This window comes from Ctenocephalides felis, unplaced genomic scaffold (genome assembly GCF_003426905.1).
Source record: "Ctenocephalides felis isolate EL2017-DRISC unplaced genomic scaffold, ASM342690v1 CF-g0.4_SCAFFOLD_03571, whole genome shotgun sequence".
Classification (NCBI taxonomy): Eukaryota; Metazoa; Arthropoda; class Insecta; order Siphonaptera; family Pulicidae; genus Ctenocephalides; species Ctenocephalides felis.
The window spans coordinates 42,145,927-42,169,892 of record NW_020539725.1 but is presented as its reverse complement, the minus strand read 5'-3'; the positions used below and the strand labels follow the sequence as shown (position 1 = coordinate 42,169,892).

Here is a 23,966-nt window from a genome sequence, read left to right as displayed (position 1 = left end):
TCGCCAAAAACCAGTGTAAATGTAGAAAATTGTAACTTGTGGCTTACGGTCCTGAAATTATTCGAACTTAATCTAAAATCAAATAGGTTCATATTTTTTATACATATAAGAGAAATTGATACAAAGCTAAATGTGGAACATATTAAAAGTAAATGTGGGAAATAGTAAAAAATCAAGTTTTAATGATGGATTATTTATTTACATTTGGTACATTTGGATGACATGATATGAATTATTCAATTAATTATGCTTTAATTATAGCTTCAGTCTGCAAACGCTCTACCACAGGAACCACGGCTTTAGGTTCGTTTCTGCTTACAACAGCATTGAAACCATTGATAGGATCTGCGTAATAGTTAACAGTACGGATAGCACCATCAGGTTCTACCAGTGAATAGCTTCCTTTAACAACATCTCCATCACGAGACTCCTCTTGGGTTTTCGAGTCACCAGTTAAGCTATCCTGCACCTGGTAAGCGTAAGAGTATTGTGGATGTGGGTCTACGTAGTCATCAGATTCAACTGCTACGGGAGCAGATGCAACAACTGGCGCTGTAGCCACGACACGAGCGGTTTTGACAGGGGCTACAGCAACTGGTGCAGCTGCGACGACAGGAGCAGGAGCCAAAACACGAGCGGCTTTGACTGGGGTTGCTGCTACAAGTGGGGCAGATGCTACCACTGGTGCAGAAGCCACGAAACGAGCAGCTAAAACTGGCTTAGCTACAGTTACTGGAGCTGCTTCGAAACGTGAAACTGGCAAGATGGGTTGAGCTAAAGATCTGTAAGCAGCATTTACATAACTCGCCGTAGGTACGCCAGCAACATATGATGCATATCTGGCAAACAAAGGAACACCAATAGGTCCAGGAACTGCGGCAAACTGCACAGCTGGTGCTCCAACTGGTTGCGCATTGGTTACAGTGGGCTGGATAGTTTCAACGTCATTTTGAACACTTCTAGCTCCGGCCTCAGCTGCTGCAGCAGCTGCGCTGTTGGAGAATCGTTCAGTTTTTTCAGTTTGACGTTCAGTTTGTTTTCGTGGTTGATTGGCAGCGTTTGGAGCATAAGCCACGAGTGGTGCAGCGGCAACAGGTTGGGCGATAAGTGGTGCAGCTATTCTAGCTCCGAAAAATTGGGTTTGAGGTAAGGCTGTGTATTGAGCCGCATTTAATAGAACAGGCGCAGAAACCGCTGCGGGTAATACACCACAATGCACGCTGATCGCAAGAGATGCGATGAAGACAAACTAAAAAATAAGTGGTATAATAATATAATAGTAACAAAGCACCATATTATAAAACTACTTGTAAAGCTATTTTTATCATATAAATCAAACTAAAATGCTCAAAACCCGTAAAATGATCTTTGTCAACTCACTTTGAAAGATTCCATTGTGTGTAAAGAAGATGTCTGTGGACAAACGAAGATGGACTGATGTCAATTTGTTATCCTCCAGACTCTTTTATACTAGGTGCGCGTCCGCTGTCGCAACGGATAGCTGATCGTTTGTGGAATATCAACGAAAATCGAGACAAAATCACGAGGTTAAAGAAAAATCGACAACATATCATTGCAATAAGATGCAGAACAGTATTCGGTATGTAATTCACAAAGTAAATCTTAAGAAGAAACTGCCATCAGATTCAATGAATAACAAGTGTAATGAATAGTTCCTCATATGAAGAAAATTTAACAATATTTCTTCTGTGTGATGTTTACTCATTCGTGAATTTTTAAATTTTTCTCTCGATTTGTTGTTTATTTATGTATAAATTAAATTGCTTCAAGGGATAATTCAAGTATACTATTGGCTTGTGTCATATTTAAATATATATTCTAAAAAATAAAACCCAAAAATACATTTACCAGTAGCAAAATTTTACATACTTAAATTTTCAATTAATGTGTATTACATTGGCTTGTAATAATAAATTGCAGTATTTTAGAATTTAATAAACTTACGAAATGATGTAAGCACCTACAAAATAAAAACACTAATTTTGCATATATTTGCGCCTTAGATATAAAGAAGGTTTTGAATTCTTCTGATATATCTATAATTTATATGATAGAATTAGTCGAATGCCCATAAAAAGAACAAAAAAGAAAACGTAATGCATTTGCAGAATGTACGACGAATTTTAAAATAGCCGAATTTAGAGAAACTGCAATAAATTTAGAATGAGATTCACGAGAGTATCATAGAAACTTTCGTAGTGATACTAATAATAATGCAGGTAAATTTTTGGGTTGCTACAAGAGAATTGATTCTTGAAAAATTAAGAAAAATCTTAATAGGTTAAGAATTTTATCCAGTGATCAACAGAATGTAGAGTTAATATGTGAAAACCATCCGTCATTTCAAAGATAGTAAAAATTAATAAATGTGATTATTTTAAAAATGAGTGTTTTTCCAATGTGCTTACGTTTGCTTCACAAATTTTTTAATTAAATATTATTACATGAGGAAATCAAAATAATATATATCAGAAAGCACTTTCCGAATAAACTTTGTAATTTTTTTTAAGTATTCCATAGTTGATAATCAAGGCATTAATTGCTAAACAAAAGTATTAATGGAGTGGATACCATAATTGATAATTTTGCAAAAACGCAATTTTCAATGCAATTTTATTAAATATTAACAATTATAAGAACTTAATTTCTTCTGAAAGCATAACTGCAATTATAATTCCTTTAAAATTCAATTATAATTTCCTGAAAATATTTCCTTTGCTTCTTGGTGATTTTCAACTTTATGGTTAAAAATTTTCAATTAAAATTTAAAAAATGTTCTATTACATAAATATAAATCAATGAATTAAAAAATCTATTAGTCATAGGTGTTAAAACCAAGATTATAAATATCCTGGTTGAGATTTTAGTCACGTCTACTAATGACCAAACGGTGTTGCGTTAGACATATTGTGAGTTTCAGCAAGATTTGGCTTTGAAACATAAAAAATGCTGTCAATTTGTAATCGAGAGAAATCTAGGATATTCTAATGTACTACAATCTATTATCGATATATTCAGCATGAAAATAAATGCGATAGTAAAGTTTAAAAAAATAAATTATAAATTATTCTTGATATTCCCAATAGACAACAACATTGTGAGAGTCACAAAAGAAGAGTAAATAGTTTATAAGAAATAACTTTTGCTATAATTTAAGCCTCGGAAAAGATACTGCGAAATAAATTGGATATTTGAATAATATGTAAAATAAATTATTCACAAAACCACCAGAAAAAAATCACAGGAATGAACGCTAATTAATCATTAATTCAGAACTTCAACTTTTGCACAAAGCCTGAAAGCTCAATATGTCTAAAATTTTATTCTGGCTTACAAGTATATTTACATCATTTTATACCTTCCCTATTTATATTTTGGGTATTAAATCTATAAAGAGATTTAAAACTCCTTCACAACACGCATGTAAATGACACCAAATTCCAAAACTACATTCAAAAGGATTTCTCTATAATGATATCAATCTTCTGTTATATGATAATGTAACTTTTCAAACATTTATGTAAGCTTTGCCTCTTGAAAGCTCCCGTTGATATCATCCATGTGATATTCTTTGAAATAAGTTTGTGAAATGTTTTCTTGAGAATGTGTCACTTCTCTTTTGAAGAAGGAATTTCACGGTTGAATTACAAAAATAAATATGAAAAATTGTTGATATATTCAGCATGTTTTTTTGGAAATAATAATTTATTTAAACTAATCGCAAAAACTGCATATAGTTATCAATATAAAAAAGAAAAATACAATCTACTGTAAAGACACAACTATTTTTTTCAATATTCAACTTGCTACTAAATTTTTTTCAAGCAAAAAACAACTATTCGAAGAAGAAAAATAATCGATAGCATTTTCCGAACAACTTGACAAAAATTTTCCAGGAATCCATCAGGCTGCTCTAAAAACTGGTAATATAATATTGTTCGGACGTCTTTTCGTTTTATTATATTGGCCATGAAAGTGACAAACTTCAGGGCATTAAGCTTTACACGGAATGGTTGCTACCACTGGTAGAGGGGGTAGCGGAGTGTTTTCAATTGAACTAGTTGTTCACTTCTAAAAGTAAAGTCCACTTAACAACATGTAAATAACCAGTAAAAATAAATATATCTTCTTTCATTATAACTTAGTAACAAATCAGTGATTGTAATTAGAACTGCAACAAATGCATAATATACAAACAAATCAGTGTTTAATACAGTCCACAGCTACAAGGGTTAAATTATAACCCAATAACCTGAGTTAACGAAGAAGAGTTAAATTCTATAACTACGTAACAACAGTATAAACATATAGTGCAGTAAACGGAGCGTTTTAGGTCTGATTTTTTTTACTGTGCTCCGAATTGAATGAAATTTTGGAATTAGGTTCATCTTACCCTCAAATTCAAAAGTGAAAACAATTCGGGTTGCGCCATCACCCCCCGGGGGGATGACCCCCCTTCTCAATTGTGTAATTACATTTTTTTAAAATAACGTCGGAAATCGATAGAAGAGCTAATTATAATAAAAAAATGTCTTCTATAGTTTATCAAAAAAACTAATACTTTTCAAGTTACTGGCCACTAAAGATTCATATATTTTTGGCGTTTTTCTTCGTCTTTTTGCAAATATCTCCTAAATTATACATTTTAACGAAATTCATGTAATGAACAAAATAATGTCAATAAAAATCTTAATAAATCGGTATTACATAAAGTGTTCTAGGAAAAATATTAAGCAAGATTTGAAAGAGCAAAGTCGTTTTTTATTTCGTTCAAGATTTAATTGTTGTATTTAAAGCCATCTAGTGTCGAGGTTTTACATTTTATGCATTTCGGTGAAATTGGGTTTTATAGTGCTCAACATAAGCTTTAAAATGAGTGCTGTTACAAGTTTTTTGCGTGTAAAATGAGTGAGCTATCACGCAAATAAGAAGGCATATACGAAGTTTTTTTCTTTTAAATCATATGGTTTAATGAGCGCCATTTCCACCAGAATTAAAGTAATTCACATTCCATCTAGAATTCACTTCATTATAGACATCTTGATGGATATCTAGTAGATTCACTACTTTAGTACAAACTATTTTCAGAAAACTCACGATTTTATAAAAACTTTTTTTTCCAATTTGCGCGGTCGCGCAGTCTTTAAACATCCATAACTCTGTCAATTTTTGTGTGAAAGAAAAATAATAAAAAACAATAATAAGCCAGAAAGATTCCTTTAATTTTTATCTATAAGCTTTTATACGTATCTTTTATTCTTTTTGAGATATAATGAAAATAATTTCGATTTTTAAAAAAATTGAAAAAAAAAAGTTTTTATAAAATCGTGAGTTTTCTGAAAATAGTTTGCACTAAAGTAGTGAATTTACTAGAATCCATCAAGATGTCTATAATGAAGTGAATTCTAGATGGAATGTGAATTACTTTCATTCTGGTGGAAATGGCGCTCATTAAACCATATGATTTAAAAGAAAAAAACTTCGTATATGCCTTCTTATTTGCATGATAGCTCACTCATTTTACACGCAAAAAACTTGTAACAGCACTCATTTTAAAGCTTATGTTGAGCACTATAAAACCCAATTTCACCGAAATGCATAAAATGTAAAACCTCGACACTAGATGGCTTTAAATACAACAATTAAATCTTGAACGAAATAAAAAACGACTTTGCTCTTTCAAATCTTGCTTAATATTTTTCCTAGAACACTTTATGTAATACCGATTTATTAAGATTTTTATTGACATTATTTTGTTCATTACATGAATTTCGTTAAAATGTATAATTTAGGAGATATTTGCAAAAAGACGAAGAAAAACGCCAAAATATATGAATCTTTAGTGGCCAGTAACTTGAAAAGTATTAGTTTTTTTGAAAAACTATAGGAGACATTTTTTTATTGTAATTAGCTCTTCTATCGATTTCCGACGTTATTTTAAAAAATGTAATTACACAATTGAGAAGGGGGGTCATCCCCCCGGGGGGTGATGGCGCAACCCGAATTGTTTTCACTTTTGAATTTGAGGGTAAGATGAACCTAATTCCAAAATTTCATGAAATTCGGAGCACAGTAAAAAAATTCAGAGGTTATACCCTTTTTTTCTCTCCGTTTACTGCACTAATATTTTTCCCAAGACACTGAAGGTACATTAGCGGTTTACAACATTTTTACATAAGGTCAGCCAAGGTAGAGCAAATAATAAATCTGCTGTAGTGTTTTCAATTTTGGCAATGCTATGGAACAGACAACAAATCTTATTTGTTGGATCTCATCATTCTGAGGTGCACTGAATTTTAATACAAAAGCGATGGAGCATCGTCTTGTAACAAGTGCCATCAACATTGGTAAGAGTGGTACGTGACAAACGGTTGGCGCAAAATAAATGCAGGGCAGAAATAGGATAATAAATTTATTTTTTGGGCAGACCAAATGTTTAATGAGGAATTTTCATTAGTTACTTTACGTTCTCTGTGTTTCATTATATCCTGAACTTTCATCACATTTTTCACAACCAGAATATTATTTTTAAATATCAAGCAATACAATTTTTACTTTCATACGCTATTTTCGATTTTATTTTCGAATATTATATAAAAAACATAATGTATATAAAATTCGATCTCCGCAAAAATGTAATTTTTTTTTAAAGTCAGTCTGACGAAAAAGTTAAATTTTGATTTTTAACTTCCCGTAGGGTAAGTTATAGTGATGGACAAAAAATCAAAAATGAAAATTTTTGCATATTCACGTTTGAGAGGTTTCTGAACATTTCTGAACAACAGAAAAAATTGATGTGCTGTGCGTAAGTGTGTCGTCGATGATTCTGGACGTACGGAATAACCGATTTGAATGGTTCAAAAAACATTCGATTCCTATTGAGGAGACGTTCTAATTAGTTTTTGACTAAGGCAGGTCCAGCGGCTTGGAAAATATGAAGCAAAAAGTGCTAAAAATGTCAGTTCTTAAGAAAACGAATCAACCAATTTAAATGATCCAAAAACATTCGATTCCATCACGGTAAGTTCCAGCAATTTGCCTCAAGGCACGATGCCATACACCACACTAGTTTTATACTTTATTGATATAGTTGATATATTTATTATGTTGAAAAAAAATATAGAAAATATAGGGTAAATTAGGTTTTATAGTTAAAAAATTCTTAAACAATTAATTAAGAATTTTTCACAATAACAATTAACAATTTGAGGATTTGAAATGCCCCTTTCTTCAGGAACTTTGGAATAATAAAATTATAAAAATTCGCTCAAAAACTGAAAAACATATATTGATTTGCGTTGAAGAATTATAACTGATGAGACTTGTAGTAGCATGTATATTGAAAGGCCCAGTTTGTAGAAACAAAGGCTTTTAAGTAAACAGTAAAAACATCATAAATAAGATTAGATATCCAGAAAATACATAACTAAATACAAAATAAAATAGTAGTGTATGGCATTGTGCCTTAAGGCAAATTGCAGGAACTTCCCGTACCAAAAATTAAGTTTTTGAAAAAAGATTATATTTTTTTTAAACTTTGGAAAAATTAGATTTTTGAGAAATTTTACATTTTTGAAAAAAATAGATATTTTTGGCAAATTTTGAAGTAATTTTAAAATTTTGATGTTCAGCAACCTTTGAAACGTAAAGATATATAATTTACTATAGCTTACCCTACGGGAAATTAATAAATATATATACAAACATGAATATAAAAATGTTTCTTAGTTCGTTACTGTTGCTTTAACGTCCTCTAGCTATAAAACCTTGCCCTACATCGTTTTACAAACAAAATGCTCAGCGCGTACTTTTTCGACAAAAAGTTAGTGAAATGTGTTTTCAAAAATTACATTTTATGTAATCTTACATAATAATTAAATCACCACAAGATTAAAATGATAGAATTATCTATTTAATAATTAAAGTAAAAATTATTTGTATTTCGTCGTCAATAAGTAAAAAAAAATCATATAAAAAATTTCTGTATCAGTTTCAAGTAATTTAGATATGAATTTTTCCGTTAAACAATGTTTTTTTCGGAAATTATTTATTGCGTTGTGATTTTAAGAAATAACTCGCTACTAAACATCTAGTTTTATTCTATTCTTTAGATCAACTCATCTTTTCTATGTTCGATCTGATACTTTTCCTAATCTTAATTATATATGGTTATTGGAGTATTAATAAAACTTTTATTATTTTAATAATGCATTCAATATATTTGTTCTTGTTATTGCACATAGATATAATATAATATATACAAATATATAATAAATATAAGTTCTAATGATCGCCAATGATCTTAGATAGCATTAGAGAATTTTACTTTATTTGCGAATCCACAGCAAACAAGGAATTAGTAGTGAGTATTATGTGAACTTGAGTCTATATCCAGAGTGTCTCAAAATTGTAACCGTAGGAATATGATAGGGATGATAAAATACAGCCAAAATTCAAAGATGATAATGCTATAAATATCATGAATTATATAAATCAGGATAACTAAATGAGGTAACCATTTGACTTTCATCAAATGCTCTAATCTTAAAACTAAAACATAAGTGAAATCATTTATTGTTAATCGATTTGACCGTTATAAATTCAAAACGTACAAATCTGCAAAGAAAATCATTTAAATTCTGTCATTCTTTAATGCAGGTATTTTGATCGCGGCGCATACAGTTTTCCATATAAAGGAGGCGAAGTTCCATGAACAACTATCGGTCCTTTAAAATGAGCTGCAGGAGTTCTGCTAACAACAGCATTGAATCCGTTTATCTTATCAGCAGTGTAAGTCACTTTTCTTATAAGACCATCAGGATCAGCAATTGTGTAACTTCCACGAACAACACCGTTGTGTAAAGACTCTTCAACCATCTTGGAATCGCCAGTTTGAGGATCATTTACCCCGTAAGCGTAGCGATATTCCGGATTTGGATCAAAATATTCCTGGCCATGTTGATGGTGAGCCGCTTGGAGCAAATGTGTGGTAGCAGAAGGTACTGAATGCAGAATATGAGGAGCACCAGCATGTACAACATTTGCTGAAGTTCCAGTGTGAATTAAGTGAGCTGGTGCACCAGAGTGAATTAGAGTGGGAGATCCACTGTGAACCACATGTGTCGGTGATGCAGCATGCACTAGATTGATTGGTGCTAGACGATGAGCTCCACTAATAGCATGAATTACTGCAGGTGAAGGTACTGCTGCATGTATGGCTGTGTGGTGAACAACAGGAGTTGCGTGGACTACAGGTGCAGCGTGATGGGTTGATGATTGAATAATTGATGATGCTTGGTGTCCCAATGGTGAAGCATGATGTATAAAAGGCGATCCTTGGTGAATTACTGGCTGTGCATGATGAATAATAGGAGATGCATGAATTCCAGGAGCACCTGGATGTGCCAATGTAGCGTGATTTATCACAGGATTTGCATGATGAGCAGCGAGTGGATGAGCTATAACTGCACTGTGCAAGGCAGATCCTGGACCAGCCACATGTACTAGCCCTGGTCCATTATGAATAATATTTGGGCCTCCTTGACCAATATGTGTCAGGGCATTAGGCGTGCCTTGTATCAAATGCGGTTGAGCGTGTGCTAAATGTCCATGTGTCGAAATATGCCCCGGACCATTATGAACGGCTGCTGCATGATGAGCAGACGCTGCTTGATGTGCAGCTGATGCATGATGCTGATGCGTGGCAGCTGCTGCAGCGGCCGCTTGATGATGTGCTGCAGCAGCTGCATGGTGATGTGCTGCAGCAGCATTAGCTGCATGGTGATGAGCTGCAGCAGAAGATGTTGCATGATGAACTGAAGGAGCATGGTGATGTACATGGGCGTGACCATTGGGCATGCTAGTGAAACTCACAGGCCCTGTATTATGGTGGTGATGTTGAGCCAGGCAGCATGATGCAGCGAGTAAAATTGCTGCGATTCTAACCTGCAATGCAAACTCTTAGTATACATAATAGCAACCACTAGTTTAACACAGGAATAAATAATTGAATGATAGAAATTTTAATACCTCTGTTAAAAGTTTATAAAAAGTTTCCATATTTCATAGTAATATTTACCCCAATCATTTTGCGTATATAATCCTAATGAATATTCCTTGACACTTGATGAAGGTGCACTGACTAAATTAATCTGCGGGCGATTGTTTATAAGCGGTAAATTTTGTAAGAAAAAACGTATTTGAAAAAACCGGAAAATGACCGAATCTACGATACAGATTAAAATCCCATGCCGTAGAACAGGACGCACAACTCACGTAGAAGTGGGAAGGTGAACGAAAAAGAAAGCACTTAACACGATTAGGAGCGATAATTAAGAACTTACAATAAATGTCTAATATTTCATAAATTTATATTTATTTTATATAAAGTAAATAAATACAAATAGATAAAAACATCATCAAAAATACAATTTTAATAAAAAAAATAACACTAACATTATTACGTATGTCCTGTCGGTGTAGTAGAATTCTAAGTGCAGTAAAAGTAAATGTATAAGCGATCTTTATTGTTTCCTATATAATAATACGTGCCATAGTGGGTTCAAGAGTTATGATTTTTGCTTGTTATGTAAATTAAATCAATTCCGTTTCATTTAATAAAACTTTTAGTCAATTAGGGATGTTAGAATGAAAATATAAAAACATACATGTAAAATTAATTTTCCAAAAATTGATATATCTTATACATATATTTATATCACATATTGCATGTTTGTAATATTGAAATACATATTTGGAACAACGTTTTTGGAAGAATGGATTAATCAATTTATGTAAGTCTTAAATATTTCGCTTTGTATTTTATCAAAATATGTGAGTAAAGTAAATTTTACTTATGGGAGAGCAGAACATTAAAAAAATATAGTTGTACAAATGGAAAAAAACATATAAATGATATCTTTGATTATTTTTGATTGAAAGATATACAATCCCACAATAACGTAAAGAAATTCATAAGTTTAATTAAATAATTTTCACTAAGATAATTGCTATAATAATTTTCAATTTTTTTTTAAATTATATTTATTAAATTGTCAATTATAATTAAAATGAATTCTAATGCGTGAAAAAATTATTAATGATTTTAAAACGAAATCAGCAGAAAAAATATAAATGTAATATAAAAAGAATAAACTACATTATTAAATAAAATTATCACAAATAAAAAAGCATTAATTTAATAAAGATTAATTTTAGATCAATGACAATTAATCTATATATGCTTGAAATAAAGAATGATTTTAGATCAATGACAATTTTGCAATTTAGTTTTAATAAATATTAAAAACAACACTTATTCATTAAGTTCCTGAAAGTTAACGAGCTTCCACCAAAAATTCGTTAATTTCGTAAGAAATAAGAATAATGTAGAGCTTTCATTTCATCCATCATCGCATGTTAAATAAAATTATTTTTTTATAAAGAGGCGGTTTATTAACATCTTATAAAAAATGTGATTTGTTAAACTTTTATCAAAATTAAATTAAAAAATTATTTATTATTAAATAATTTTGCAGTTATAATAACGGGCTAATAGAACATAATCTTAAGTAAAATTTATACAAATTATATAGCATGAGTGATTCAATTAACCACATTACCAAAGTTCAATTACTGAGTCATGGAATACTAATTTGAAATAAAATGTTAAAATCGTGAAAAGGAACATGTATAATTATCGCATTAACCCAAATAAAATTAGAATAATCTAAATTTAAATGCATTTAATCGTTTATTAATCGAATATGTACTTAATAACGTTATTATGAGACTTTTCTCTAAGTACAAAATAAATGAAATCAACAGTATAAAATAATGTTGAATAATTTAATATTTATTTGTAAATGGTATGGAAATATTTTCATTTAGACTGAAAAACATTTGAATAGTATTTTTATTCAATTTAGAGTTCCGTATATGTATAAAAAATAATAAGACGGAAAATGAAAAAAAATTATTAGAATATTGCTAATATTCAACTGAACTGGTTAAAATATTTCTGCATAATTACGTATTTTTATAACAAAATAAAGGTCAAAACTACTTTGTATGTTAATTATCATAACCAGATATTGCGTAAATGAGTTTGACTTACAGTTTTTCTTTCCTTAATTAATGTTGAAATCATATCGTAGAACATAGACACTACAAACTTTTTACAATATTTTATATTTGTTCAGTTCACAAAAAGGAAGTTGATTCATGCTTTAATTTGTCTAAGCACATGGCTGTCGAAAATGGAGCGGAAAAATTTCATAAAACGATCATGTTTTGTAAATGATAAAAAGTTGATCACTTATTAATGAAGTGAAACTAATTAGGTACAGAAAATTTTTAGATAAACAATGTTTTTAAATTAAAGAAAATTATTTAACAGCCTTATTAACATCTGCCAGGGTGAGCAATATTTTTTTAAACAATACTGGGTTTTATATCAGGCATATTATTAGTTATTAGTAAGCCAAAGAGTTTTGATCATTGCCGATTATTTTTTATAATTTTATAAATAGTTACAAACGATGTTTTTTGGAAGTTATAATTTTAAATATATTGGGTTATTATAAATTTTTTATAAATTTTTATTTTTAGAGTGCCAGAAGAAATTTCTTCTTGAAGTCATGTAAATATTTGTTCTCATTGACTTCAAGGTACGGTTTTTGTTAAAAGTGATTATTTGATTCTCTAGGCTTCAAATAATGGAAATATGCAGAGAAAATTAGACATAAATAGATCCTTTAAATGTCTCATTATATGAACCACCTGCATGTTTTAGATTAAAAAGTAATTAAGTAAGTGGAAGGAAAAATCCCCGTGTGATATAAAATTGGTTTGAAATATCAAACACTTTTTATATATAACTTTAATTGCAAGTATTTAGTAGGATTTTTTTTATTAATTTATTTTTACCTTTAAAGACTGTTACTACTATTACCCGCCATGTGCAGATTCGTCCAACTAATTTTCAGTGATTATTCAGTGAAAAATATTTAGAGTCCATTTTAAGGTAAGTCAAGACTTGATTCGCAGTTTTCAAAAATATACTACAAAAAAAATCATTTTCCTTATACGCTACTATTATTGAAAAGATGAGAATTTGGATATGAAATAAAAGAACTAAAACGTTGCAAATGAAAAAAATAATGAAAAAAAGAAAAGCTAAATTTATTTCGTTTTGTTTTTCAAATCAATTTAGGATAAGGAAACAGGTGTATTCAAAAAAAAATCATTAAGTTTAATTTGAATTGACTTAAAATATGATAGACTTGATTATAGTATCTAATATCAATAATTATTTTTATTTCAATATCAGTAATTGCAACATGAATTTAGAAGGTTTAGAATTTTTTTATCAGATATACATCGTATATGCTAATAGGTCCCATTCATGGTCAGTCAATCAATGAATTTAAAATTATCGCACCTAGTATTTAAATATAGTATTGTTTAGTCTTATTACAGATAGGACAACAATTTAGAATTGGTAGGTCCAAATAATTGGTAAGTGATCTCCAAAACTCAGTGGCCGCCATACATATACATAAACCATTATATTATTTTGTATGGATGTTCTTAATCGAATAAGCCAAAAAATATCTTCACATAAGTAATAAACAAATAAATTTCAATTGTTTATTCTAAATAGTACAAAAATAATCTTAAAATTTAATAACAAAACAGTCATATTAATACTTATATTTGGTTTTGCTTAGGGCTACTAATTTAATCATTATATAAATTAAACAACATGAAATGTGCACCGACATTGCTAGAAATTGAAAACAAACATGAGAAATATCGAAATAGGGTTTTTTGGGTGGACAAAAGGTCTGATATATGAACACAATCCAATTATAAAAGAAACAGTTGTTGTTGCTGCAAGCGAAATTCTTGAAATAAAAACTAGGTAGATCCTTCTTCTATATGTAGTACACATCACATTGTTGTTAACATAAAAAATGAAATACAACAAATAAGAAACAAGACGATCGTCTGTATAAATTTGAATCAACAGGACGTTATCTGGATCAGCATTTTGGTAAAAATATTTGTGTCTCTACAATTGTGAAAAAGATATTTGCAAAAGGTATTTTAATGAGACTGTAAATAATTCATTTACCAATTTTAGCAATACCCTAGCGTATATGAATTCGAATAAAAATAGTGAATTAATTTTATTTCCAAATCATTTTTATATAATACTGATGTTGATTTGGTAGTAGAAACTAAATTCATATTTGCTTTTGGCACTCAGATGGTTTATATTGAAAAATATTAAAATATCGAAATAAGCAAAGAATACGGCTATATAGGTCAGCACAACACGACATTATGAATCCTATTGGCAATTTCCTATGATTAGTATGCTTCGTATACTGGCTTCCGTCAGCTAAATTTTGAAAATTTTGCAAAAAAATCTTAAATCTTCTTTTATGAGCACAAATATTTTCACATCCATTCTTCTAATGATGCAAAACAGGAGCAGCAACTTGAGCATCAGAAGGTGGTGCTCTTTGAACTACAGCATTGAAACCATTAACTGGATCTGCAGTGTACACCACTGTCCTGAGAAGACCATCAGCGTCCAATAATGAGTAGCTGCCTCTTACTACATCTCCATCCCTGCTCTCATGTTGAGATTTTGAGTCTCCAGTTAAGGAATCTCGGACATCATAGGCATATGTGTATTGAGGATGAGGATCTGAATCCGGGTCCACGGCTAGAGCAACCGGAGCAATTGCCGGAAGAACTCCGGCACCAGTCAGTCTCAGGGAGATTATGCAGAGAGCACAGGCAGTGAAGAAAATGAACTAAAATGGTAATGATTTATTATATATTTAATTATTGTGTTATTTACGATGTAGAAATTATATCACAAAAATATCAGAAATCAGATAAGATCAGAAATTTACACAAAAATATACAATAGTCTTATTGGCAGTATATGTGGTAAACCTATGATGAGCTAAGTGAGTACAAAAGGTAACATTTTTGGAGTATAGTGTTTGGATTTTAGAGGACAACGTATATTCCATTAAATATAATCGATTTTTTATCAATTTTCTGTTGCACATGTAATGTTCCGAATATATGACCACTAGTTTCAAGTTCATAGTAAATTCAGTGATCTTCATGCAAATAAAAGTTGGTTGGGTAAGTTGGTTGTGGAAGTTGGTGTTTGAGGTTGAGGTTGGCAAATTTAAATTATTATGAAGCCAAATTAGAGTTGTAAAAATACAATAGCTCAACAAATTGAGAGTCACCGACGGTACTAACCATTTTATTAAGTAACATTCTCATATAAAGTTTAGTAATACTTTATTAAGTAAATGAAATATGTTGTAACCTCTCTTGTTGCATGTCACGCTGCATTTACATCACACGATTGTGGCATTGAATTTAAATAAAAATTCTAATGTCAAATATATGATTATATCATTTTTTCCCAAACTTTCTAAAGTTTCGAATATGTAAGTTAATTATAATATAATGTTTTGTTAAAATGTGCTTAAAATTCCATTTATAATATAATATCATTAATTCATAACACGTAGAGTTTAATATTAATAATTCATTCCTTGTATAATTTATGCATTAAATTAACTGTTAATTGATTAAAATGCGTGCAACTTTCTCCCAACACTGTGTGATACGAAATTAAAATAGAGATGCAATGTTTGAGAAAATAAATAAATAAAGATGTAAATAATGAACTAAATAATTTAAATAAACAGTTGAACTTACTTATAACCTTCAAAAAAAAATTACGACCAAAAATTTAATAAAAAATTTAATGGTTTTATCACTGAATTAAAATATTGTAAGATAATGAATAATATTTTTAGTCAAGATTAGATAAAATGTGATTGTATTTTTCTTTCTTTCATATAATTTATATACAATAGGAAAAGTATTTTTATTTCTCAGAACCAATTATAATGATACAAGTTGAAATATCAGAAATGCCGGCGGTGAAAGGAAATGCTATGGAAGCCCTTTAGTCGAAGGACATCTGGACGAAGAAACGAGCGGAAAAAAGGTCAAGCTCTTCAAATCAGTTATTTAGATATGTTAATTATTCCGATGATCAATTTAAATGAGGCGATTATAAATCCGTGATCTCATCATATCAGGAACACGAGCATAAGAAATAAATATTGGTGATAAAACTATTTTTATTGTCAGCTATTTAAAAGAATAAAGTAAAATGTAACAACATGTGAATGGTGTGATGCTGCACACCAGCACTAAGATTGAAGAACATCAACTTAGCAGAACTATAGAATTATATAAAAATTTCTATTATTTAATAAAATAAAAAGGCTTTTGGATGATGAAACAAAGAGAAAACATCATATATGATTCGAAAAATACAAAAACATTTAAAAAAAGGCGACTTAGCAAATATTAAATTGGCTTTCTAATTGGATCCACTAATTCTGATTAACATGATTAATTGGGAGAGAAATATCCCTAAACCGTTATATAATATTGATTCTTGATTAGACATTACATAAATTACGAAAGATTAGTGAAATAATTAATTACCAACGCCATGAGCTTTAAGAAAATTAAGAAAAATGTGATCATTAAAAGGAAAATAATTATAATTACCCTCTTCTCTACATACACAAATCCGAGAGAATAAAAAATTAAGGTGTAATAGAATCATGTTATGAGACAAAAGATATTTTTAAATTTAATTTATTATTAATTGTTGTAATAAAATATCCTTTGATTTATTTATTGAATTTACTTACTACAAATTACAAAAATGTGCTAAGCTGCCATTATATTAATATAAAATCAAATAAAATTTGTATTATGAATTGATTAAAGTCAATTTAAATTAATATAGGATTGATATGGATAAAATCTAGTTTTTAATAATTTAATAAAATAAAAAGGTTTACAGGTGGTAAAAAATTGTACATGGTTCGCCAAATTAAAAAATATATTAAAAGAAATGCGACTTGGCTAATATTAAATTTGCTTGCTAATTTGATTTACAGTCTTTAATCAACGTGATCAATTGGCAGAGAGATGAATATCCATAAACCCTTGAAATAATATTGATTTTTCATTAGACATTACATAAATTACGAAAAATTTGTTAAATAATTATTTGCCAAACCAATGAGTCAGAAAGCTAAGAAAAATGTGATCATTGAAAGAAAAATAATCATAGTCACCTTCTTTTCTACCAATAAATTATGATTTATGCATTATGAATAGATATTTTTTTTACCAATCATAAAAAGATTAATGGAATCTACTATCTCTATCTACTATATTTTCACTTCACTTTCTTTCAAAATTATAATATTTTTGGGAAAAATATACTGCCAATATTTGACTTTATTGACTCTAAATAATAAAATTAATAAAAATTTCTATCAGTGATATTATATCATAAAAAGAAAAAAATCACTATCACTTACCTTTTGTGTCGCCATTTCTTTCTTTTATCAAAAACACACTGAAAACCAACACAAAACCCAGGTCGTTAGCACAAAGTTGAATCAAATCGAACACGTCAGTCGTTTGTGAAGAATCGTCTTTGCGATCGCCAACTTATACTTTTGTGATTTCGCGCGAATCGTCCACGGGTAGGGATGCGCCTCGTGTGCCATCCGTGCCCGGAATGTCAAAATCGAAAAGAAATTAAATGCACTGCCAAAATAAAAACCGAATTGACCAACGAAAAATTAAATTGAGGCATCGATCGTGTACAGAATGGTTAAAGTTGGAACAAATCAGTTAATACGACTTGCTTTGGTTCTACTTTTGGGACGTCAGAACGCAGTTGTACGTGAATGAGAGCAGAGAAGAACTTTCGCTTTCGTTTCGCAGAAGACGTATGTAGTCTTCAGGTCGCGACGGTTGAATGTTGTGATATAATAGTGATATTTGCTGTTATTCAATTTTCATGGTACAATGCAGATGCCTTTAAAAGTGATAAAAATGTAATTAACCTACAACGTAATTGTTGGAATCAGTTCGTTGGAACATTTTCTTTGCGTTAGATGCTTGGAAAATAATACATCATTTGTTAATACAATTATAAATGAAATTTCATAAAAAAGTACTTACAAAAATCAACAAGAGAATATACATAATTCTAAAACAAATAAACATTAACTAAAATAAAATAGACTAAGATTCTGGTGTCCCAGAACTGAGCGTCAAACCGAAGTGACTGCAACAAACATAAAAAATAACGCAGAAATTTTTAATTTCACTCACAATCAGTATAAAGTTAACAAGTATTGTACCATCTTGCAATCCTGATTAAATGCGCAAATTCCGAATTGAACTTGCCAAAGCACTTCATCATATTTTTTTCAGAGTACGGCCTTTCAAAGTCATCAATTTTAGAAATTTTAATTCCAAAATTCAAAGACTTAATTTTGAGTCACTTGGAGAAATTATGCCCTTATTTTTGACAGTGGTTCCAGAATTGTTATTCACGGTTACGATTCCTAAATTTAAATGAACAAAAACAATCAAATTTAACCACAATAACCAAATAGTGGTAACAGTTTGACCATCAAGGTTGTACTTAAAAGCTCACAACTTGCAAGCTCTTTCTGGATAAAAAGATAATAGTTATAATCAACATTGTCACTCCGTTTCGTCCTGACTAATGTCAAAATTCAGCAGTTCTGCCTTTATTAAATTACTTGTTGATAAGGTCAAATAAAATATATTATTTTGTTTGAGTAATTTCTAACCATATTAGCATACTTCAGAAAAGATGGGCGTATGCATTAATGTACGTAAATACAGTTTTCTGATACATTTTGGTAGAGCAGATCAGCCGATTTAAATCGACTACTGCTTTATATTATTTTTAACAGTCAACTTATTGGCTCATAATTTCTTTTAATTCTGATCCAACCATTATCAAGTTACATATATAATTGGACTCTCAAAAATTAGCGTTAGACATATTCGTATCAGATTGTCTTTCAGATTTTAGCTTTAGCTATATCCATTATTACTTAGAAATATGGATCTAAAATCTGTTTTCAAGAAAAAATAGCTTTTCTCGAGCATTTTTATATGTAATTGAATAACATATTAGGAAAATTCTAATAATGCAATAATGAAAATGTAGATAGGTTAACCATTGGATTACAATCCAAAACCTGATGTGGAAGAAAATTTCAAATACAGCAGCTTATAGAACATTCTGATTGGTGCTGAATACAATTATAAAAAAACTATTAGCTTTCTTCAATAGGTCTAATATATGCGAAATTAATATAATGAATACTAATATATGAAATATTAATTTCAAAATTATTCATATCTGCTCTCGCCAATCGATTGTTTTACTAGTAATACAATGTGTTTAATTTGACCTTCAAAATGCCAATACTTTATCATACATTAAAATTTTCATACTAAATTTATATTACAAATATTTCTTAATATGTTGAATAGACTTCAAATTTCTCAAAAATAAAAGAATCATAATTGTTAATAAAGAGAGAAGCATCGTCGCTATTCTTTAAAGCTCAACGCCACTTCTAATTTCTACCTTAGATAGGTTCATTAGATAGTTCAATATCGATTCTAGCCAAACAGTTTGAACTTTACTAATGATATTTTCAATTTTATCTCAAAAATGCAAATACAATATTTTAGTTTGTACTTACATTTTAAATATTTCCCAAAATACATTAATGAACATGACCTTTCTCAAAAAAAAATCGTATAAGAGGAAAGTGCCTACCAACAAGTTTCCTTAAAACCCAATGTCACACACTTCTAATTCCTGCTTTAGATAGGTTTAGTGTTAAATATCGATTGGGTTATGTTGTCGTTTTCATACAATTCGGTTTATTTCGAAGAAGAAGCTCCGTTCGCCTTACAACTGATGCGGGATTACATGTGGAGTGATGTAATCCATATGGATTACCTAGTATAGTAGTTTCCCGTGGAACCGGATCGTGTCTGCTCTGAGGTCTTTGTGCAAATGTCGTGCTGATCGCATGCTGAACCTCACACAACGACATTTGCTTGTACCAGAATGTTCAACTAGTTGTCATATTGTATTAACCCATATTACACGGTAATGCTATTGATAACATCACGAATCGATAACTTATGCATGCGCTTACTTTAATTTGTAAACCATGCATAATACTTTTAAATCTTAAATAAAGATTAAAATGTGTATACCATACATTTTAAACGCTTCGCTAAATTGCGATAATATAGAGCTCAGAAATCCATAATATGCAACTTTTCTGCCAATGAAATAGAGTAAAAAAAGAATCACATCGTTTTGAATGAAACACATGATTTTAAAATATGTCTCAGAGTATACAAAGCATTAGATTGAGATAAAAATAGAAAAACTATGATTTGAAAAATTTTACTGAATTTGAAAAAATATATTAGGTTGTCAAATATCTCCCTTCCGCTTTTTTGCTCTTGGTTTATAATACAAAAAGGCGAAAGGGAGATATTTGACAACCTATTATATTTGTCTCATTAATTAATTGCATTAGCAACTCTAGAAATTTACAGTGAAAGCTACAGATATTAAAAAAACCTGGAACATTTTGTTTCAATATAATTGAATCATTTAGCACATGGATAATTGTTTAAATTATATTGCTAGAACTAATTTAAGGGAAATTTTCAAAAAATCGAATTTTCAATTTTTCCATATTTCGATAGGCTATACCTTTAAAAATAACATACCAAAATTTTAAATCGATATCTTGAATAGTTTTTGAGTCACAGCCATTTAAAGAGTATATATATAGTATATAGTATAACGATTATTTAATCTTTAAACGCGTTTTTCTCGAAACAGCATTTTCTGAATTTGCTGCAGCGATTACTCAAAAGCAAATGATCCGATTACTATTATTTTTTTACTATCATTTTTTTTACATGTTCTATATATAGTTCTCCGTAAAATGAACTATCAATTTTTTGATCGGATCAAAAATCGAATTTTGACGGTCCAAAAAAACGACCAAGATTTTGGGTTTTTTAAAAAATGCCGTCATTGTGTCAATTTTTGATTTTTTTCTTTATCGTAGTTCATTTTACAGACAATATTATCTAGTTTAACCAGATTTTTTTTTTTTTAATTTCATCCACGTAGAAGGCCGGAATCACTGCAGCAGTGAAAGGCCTTTTTTTGTCGCGCCGTTGGAGATCGACGATAACATAAAAAATATTTATTTTTTTTCTTCAAAAATACATATTACTATGTATTCTTAAAACATGTATAAATATATTCCTAAAATTTTGAAATGATTGATATTTGATTGATAAAGTAAAAAGTTTTCTAGAGAATTTGAGTCTATATATATATATATATATATATATATATATATATATATATATATATATAAACCTATTTTCCAGATATTTTTAAGAATAGAATCCACATAATTGCTATGTACAAAATTTTCATAATTGAAGTTTTCTGTACTATACTATATAGTATATACTATATTTTTTTAAAAGATTCAAAGCTCCTCCTCTTGTCGTTGGCCTCCATATCTAATTTATCGTAATTATAGAATGTAGGTGTAAAACAGTTGTAATCAGACTATAAATATAAAAGTTTCAATATTTAACCATTTTTAGCTAATTGATTAAATTTAGATCGTATTCGATGATGAATACATGAATTCAAACTTTAAAAAGTTTCTTTTATTATCATTGCTAATCAAATATTTAGCTAAATCACGAATATGGCTCCCTTACAAAAGTGTAAAGAAAGAATTACTCAATTGACACTATATATAAATTCATCTTTATCTGTAATAATAAATGGAACTAGTTGTAATAAAAAAAATCCATTATATATCTTTTCCTAAACAAAAGTAGAATCAAATTTATTCTATTCCTCACTTAGGTTAATGCCTTTGCAAAATCACTTTACATATGTGAATTTTAACACTTAGATAATTTATGTGATAAAAAATTTGAATACTTGCAAGGTGTACTTGATAAATTGCATATAATTTGCATTAATTTAAAGAAGTGAACAAAAGAAACATTATGAAACAAAAGGGGAAAGCAGGATTGCACCAGATAATACTAGGCTATACAAAGTCTCGAAATTATTCAAATTATAGATCATTCTTTAATTTTTTAGAACTAATTTAGATTCTACTTTTAGTTTTAAGTTATAATTAAACTAATTTTAGATAGGAAACTAAATTATAAAGCATTAAATTATTAAAGTGGAACTAATTTTAGGTAGGTAACATTCCTAACGGTGGTTTAAATAATTGAATATCAAATATAGAAATTATCCAATAAGTTCAATATTTAACCTATATAAAGTATAAGAAGTGTCAGTGTGTGATTTGTTCTCGGTTATACCAGTGGAATATATGAATTATTTACATAAAGTTGAAAAATAAAAGTATGTAGTGCCTATGAAATATGTTCAACAATACCAATAACAAATATAACTAAGAACTAGAATAAACTGAATCGCTAAACTTCGACATCATCGAATTTGGAATGGTGGATCAGTCTATAAAATATGACTTCCACGTGAATTTCAACTTTTAAAAAGTTTTCCATTAAGTTTATAAACTTACCTAATTAAATTATAACTCAAAACAAAATGTAACTGTGAAAATAAAATCTAAGATTTAATAGTGAATTCAAACTCAGTAATGGCATTGAAATGAAAGTTGTTCACAAAATGCATATTCATAAATATGTGATTATAGGTTGATAAACGTATACATTCCAAAGAACGGAGGCTCTTTTCGCATTTCTTCTCCTTGTTTGGCTGAATAAATTGTAGATAATTTATCTATCGGTTGCACAATAGAGAAAATAACCAATATATATGTATGTATACACTAAAATAACATAACCAATATATATATGTATACACTAAAAATTTTTAATAAAATCATTGAACGCACGACATCAAGTAAAATAGATAATAAAAGATTTTAGCACAAATAAGGGAAATTGCTGCAACTTCCCGTACCGAAAACTAAATTATAAAAAAACTTGGCAAAACTTTGAAAAAATTAGATTTTTGAGAAATTTTGAAATTTTTGAAGAATTGACTTTTTTGAAAAATTTGATTTTTTCATATTTTGATTTTTTTTTGTATTTCGATTTTTTTAAATTTTGAACATTCTTAAAGCAATCACGCACTACATGATTTGGAGTCGATATATCGAAGCGCGTAAGTGCCGCGTAGTCATCTAACGTGTGAACATTGGTACGGAACCCAATAAATGTACATAAAATTTGTAACGTGTGAACATTGGTACGGAACCCATATAAATGTACATAAAATTTGTACTTATTATTATAATCATTACAAAATATCTAATAATACGATGTATATATGTCTAATTTTCATTTTTGACGGCCAAATGACGTTATTTTTTACTTTTTTTATTGGACCTCCGAAGACGCTGGACCTGCCTTTATAAAAATTTTACCAATAAAATGTTTTTTGAATTATTTAAATCGGATGCTCCATTATCTCAAAAACTAAATACCATTATTGGCACTTTTTCCCCCGTATCAAAAAAACGGCTAGACCTGCCTTTGCGAAAGACTACTGCTCTGCTCTTTCCAACGGTTTTTAAAATTCCAAAGCTCGACGAACTTTGGTTCACATTATCACTCATACATTGTCTTTTCAATTTTAATCTTAAGCTATACAGAAATGTCGAGAAAACCTAAAACTAGCAAGTTGGATTTTCTGTAAAAGCTAACTAAACTAATTGTTATTATGTTGAAATGTTAATAATACTTATAATACGAAACTTATAATACAACCAATACGAAATTTTTTAAAAAGTTATATAGAGGTGTAAAGAATCCAATATAATTGAAAGTTATTATATGACATTTATAAAATAATTTATTAGAGGTACGCGCATTATTAACTGAGAGAGGAAACT

At 29.5% G+C, this 23,966-nt stretch overlaps 2 protein-coding genes across 2 annotated transcripts in view; both read right to left on the bottom strand.

The window, feature by feature from the left end:
• The window catches only part of LOC113386771 (neurobeachin-like protein 1), a 119,670-nt gene that overhangs the window by 8,956 nt on the left and 86,748 nt on the right, over positions 1-23,966 (bottom strand). The window lies entirely within an intron of this gene.
• On the bottom strand, positions 245-17,495 carry LOC113384738 (cuticle protein 21-like). The gene is made up of 3 exons (XM_026622500.1): positions 17,481-17,495; positions 14,517-14,849; positions 245-718 (listed from the first exon to the last, which is right to left on the bottom strand). The coding sequence occupies exons 1-3, from the start codon at positions 17,493-17,495 to the stop codon at positions 245-247; spliced, it is 822 nt and encodes a 273-aa protein (XP_026478285.1).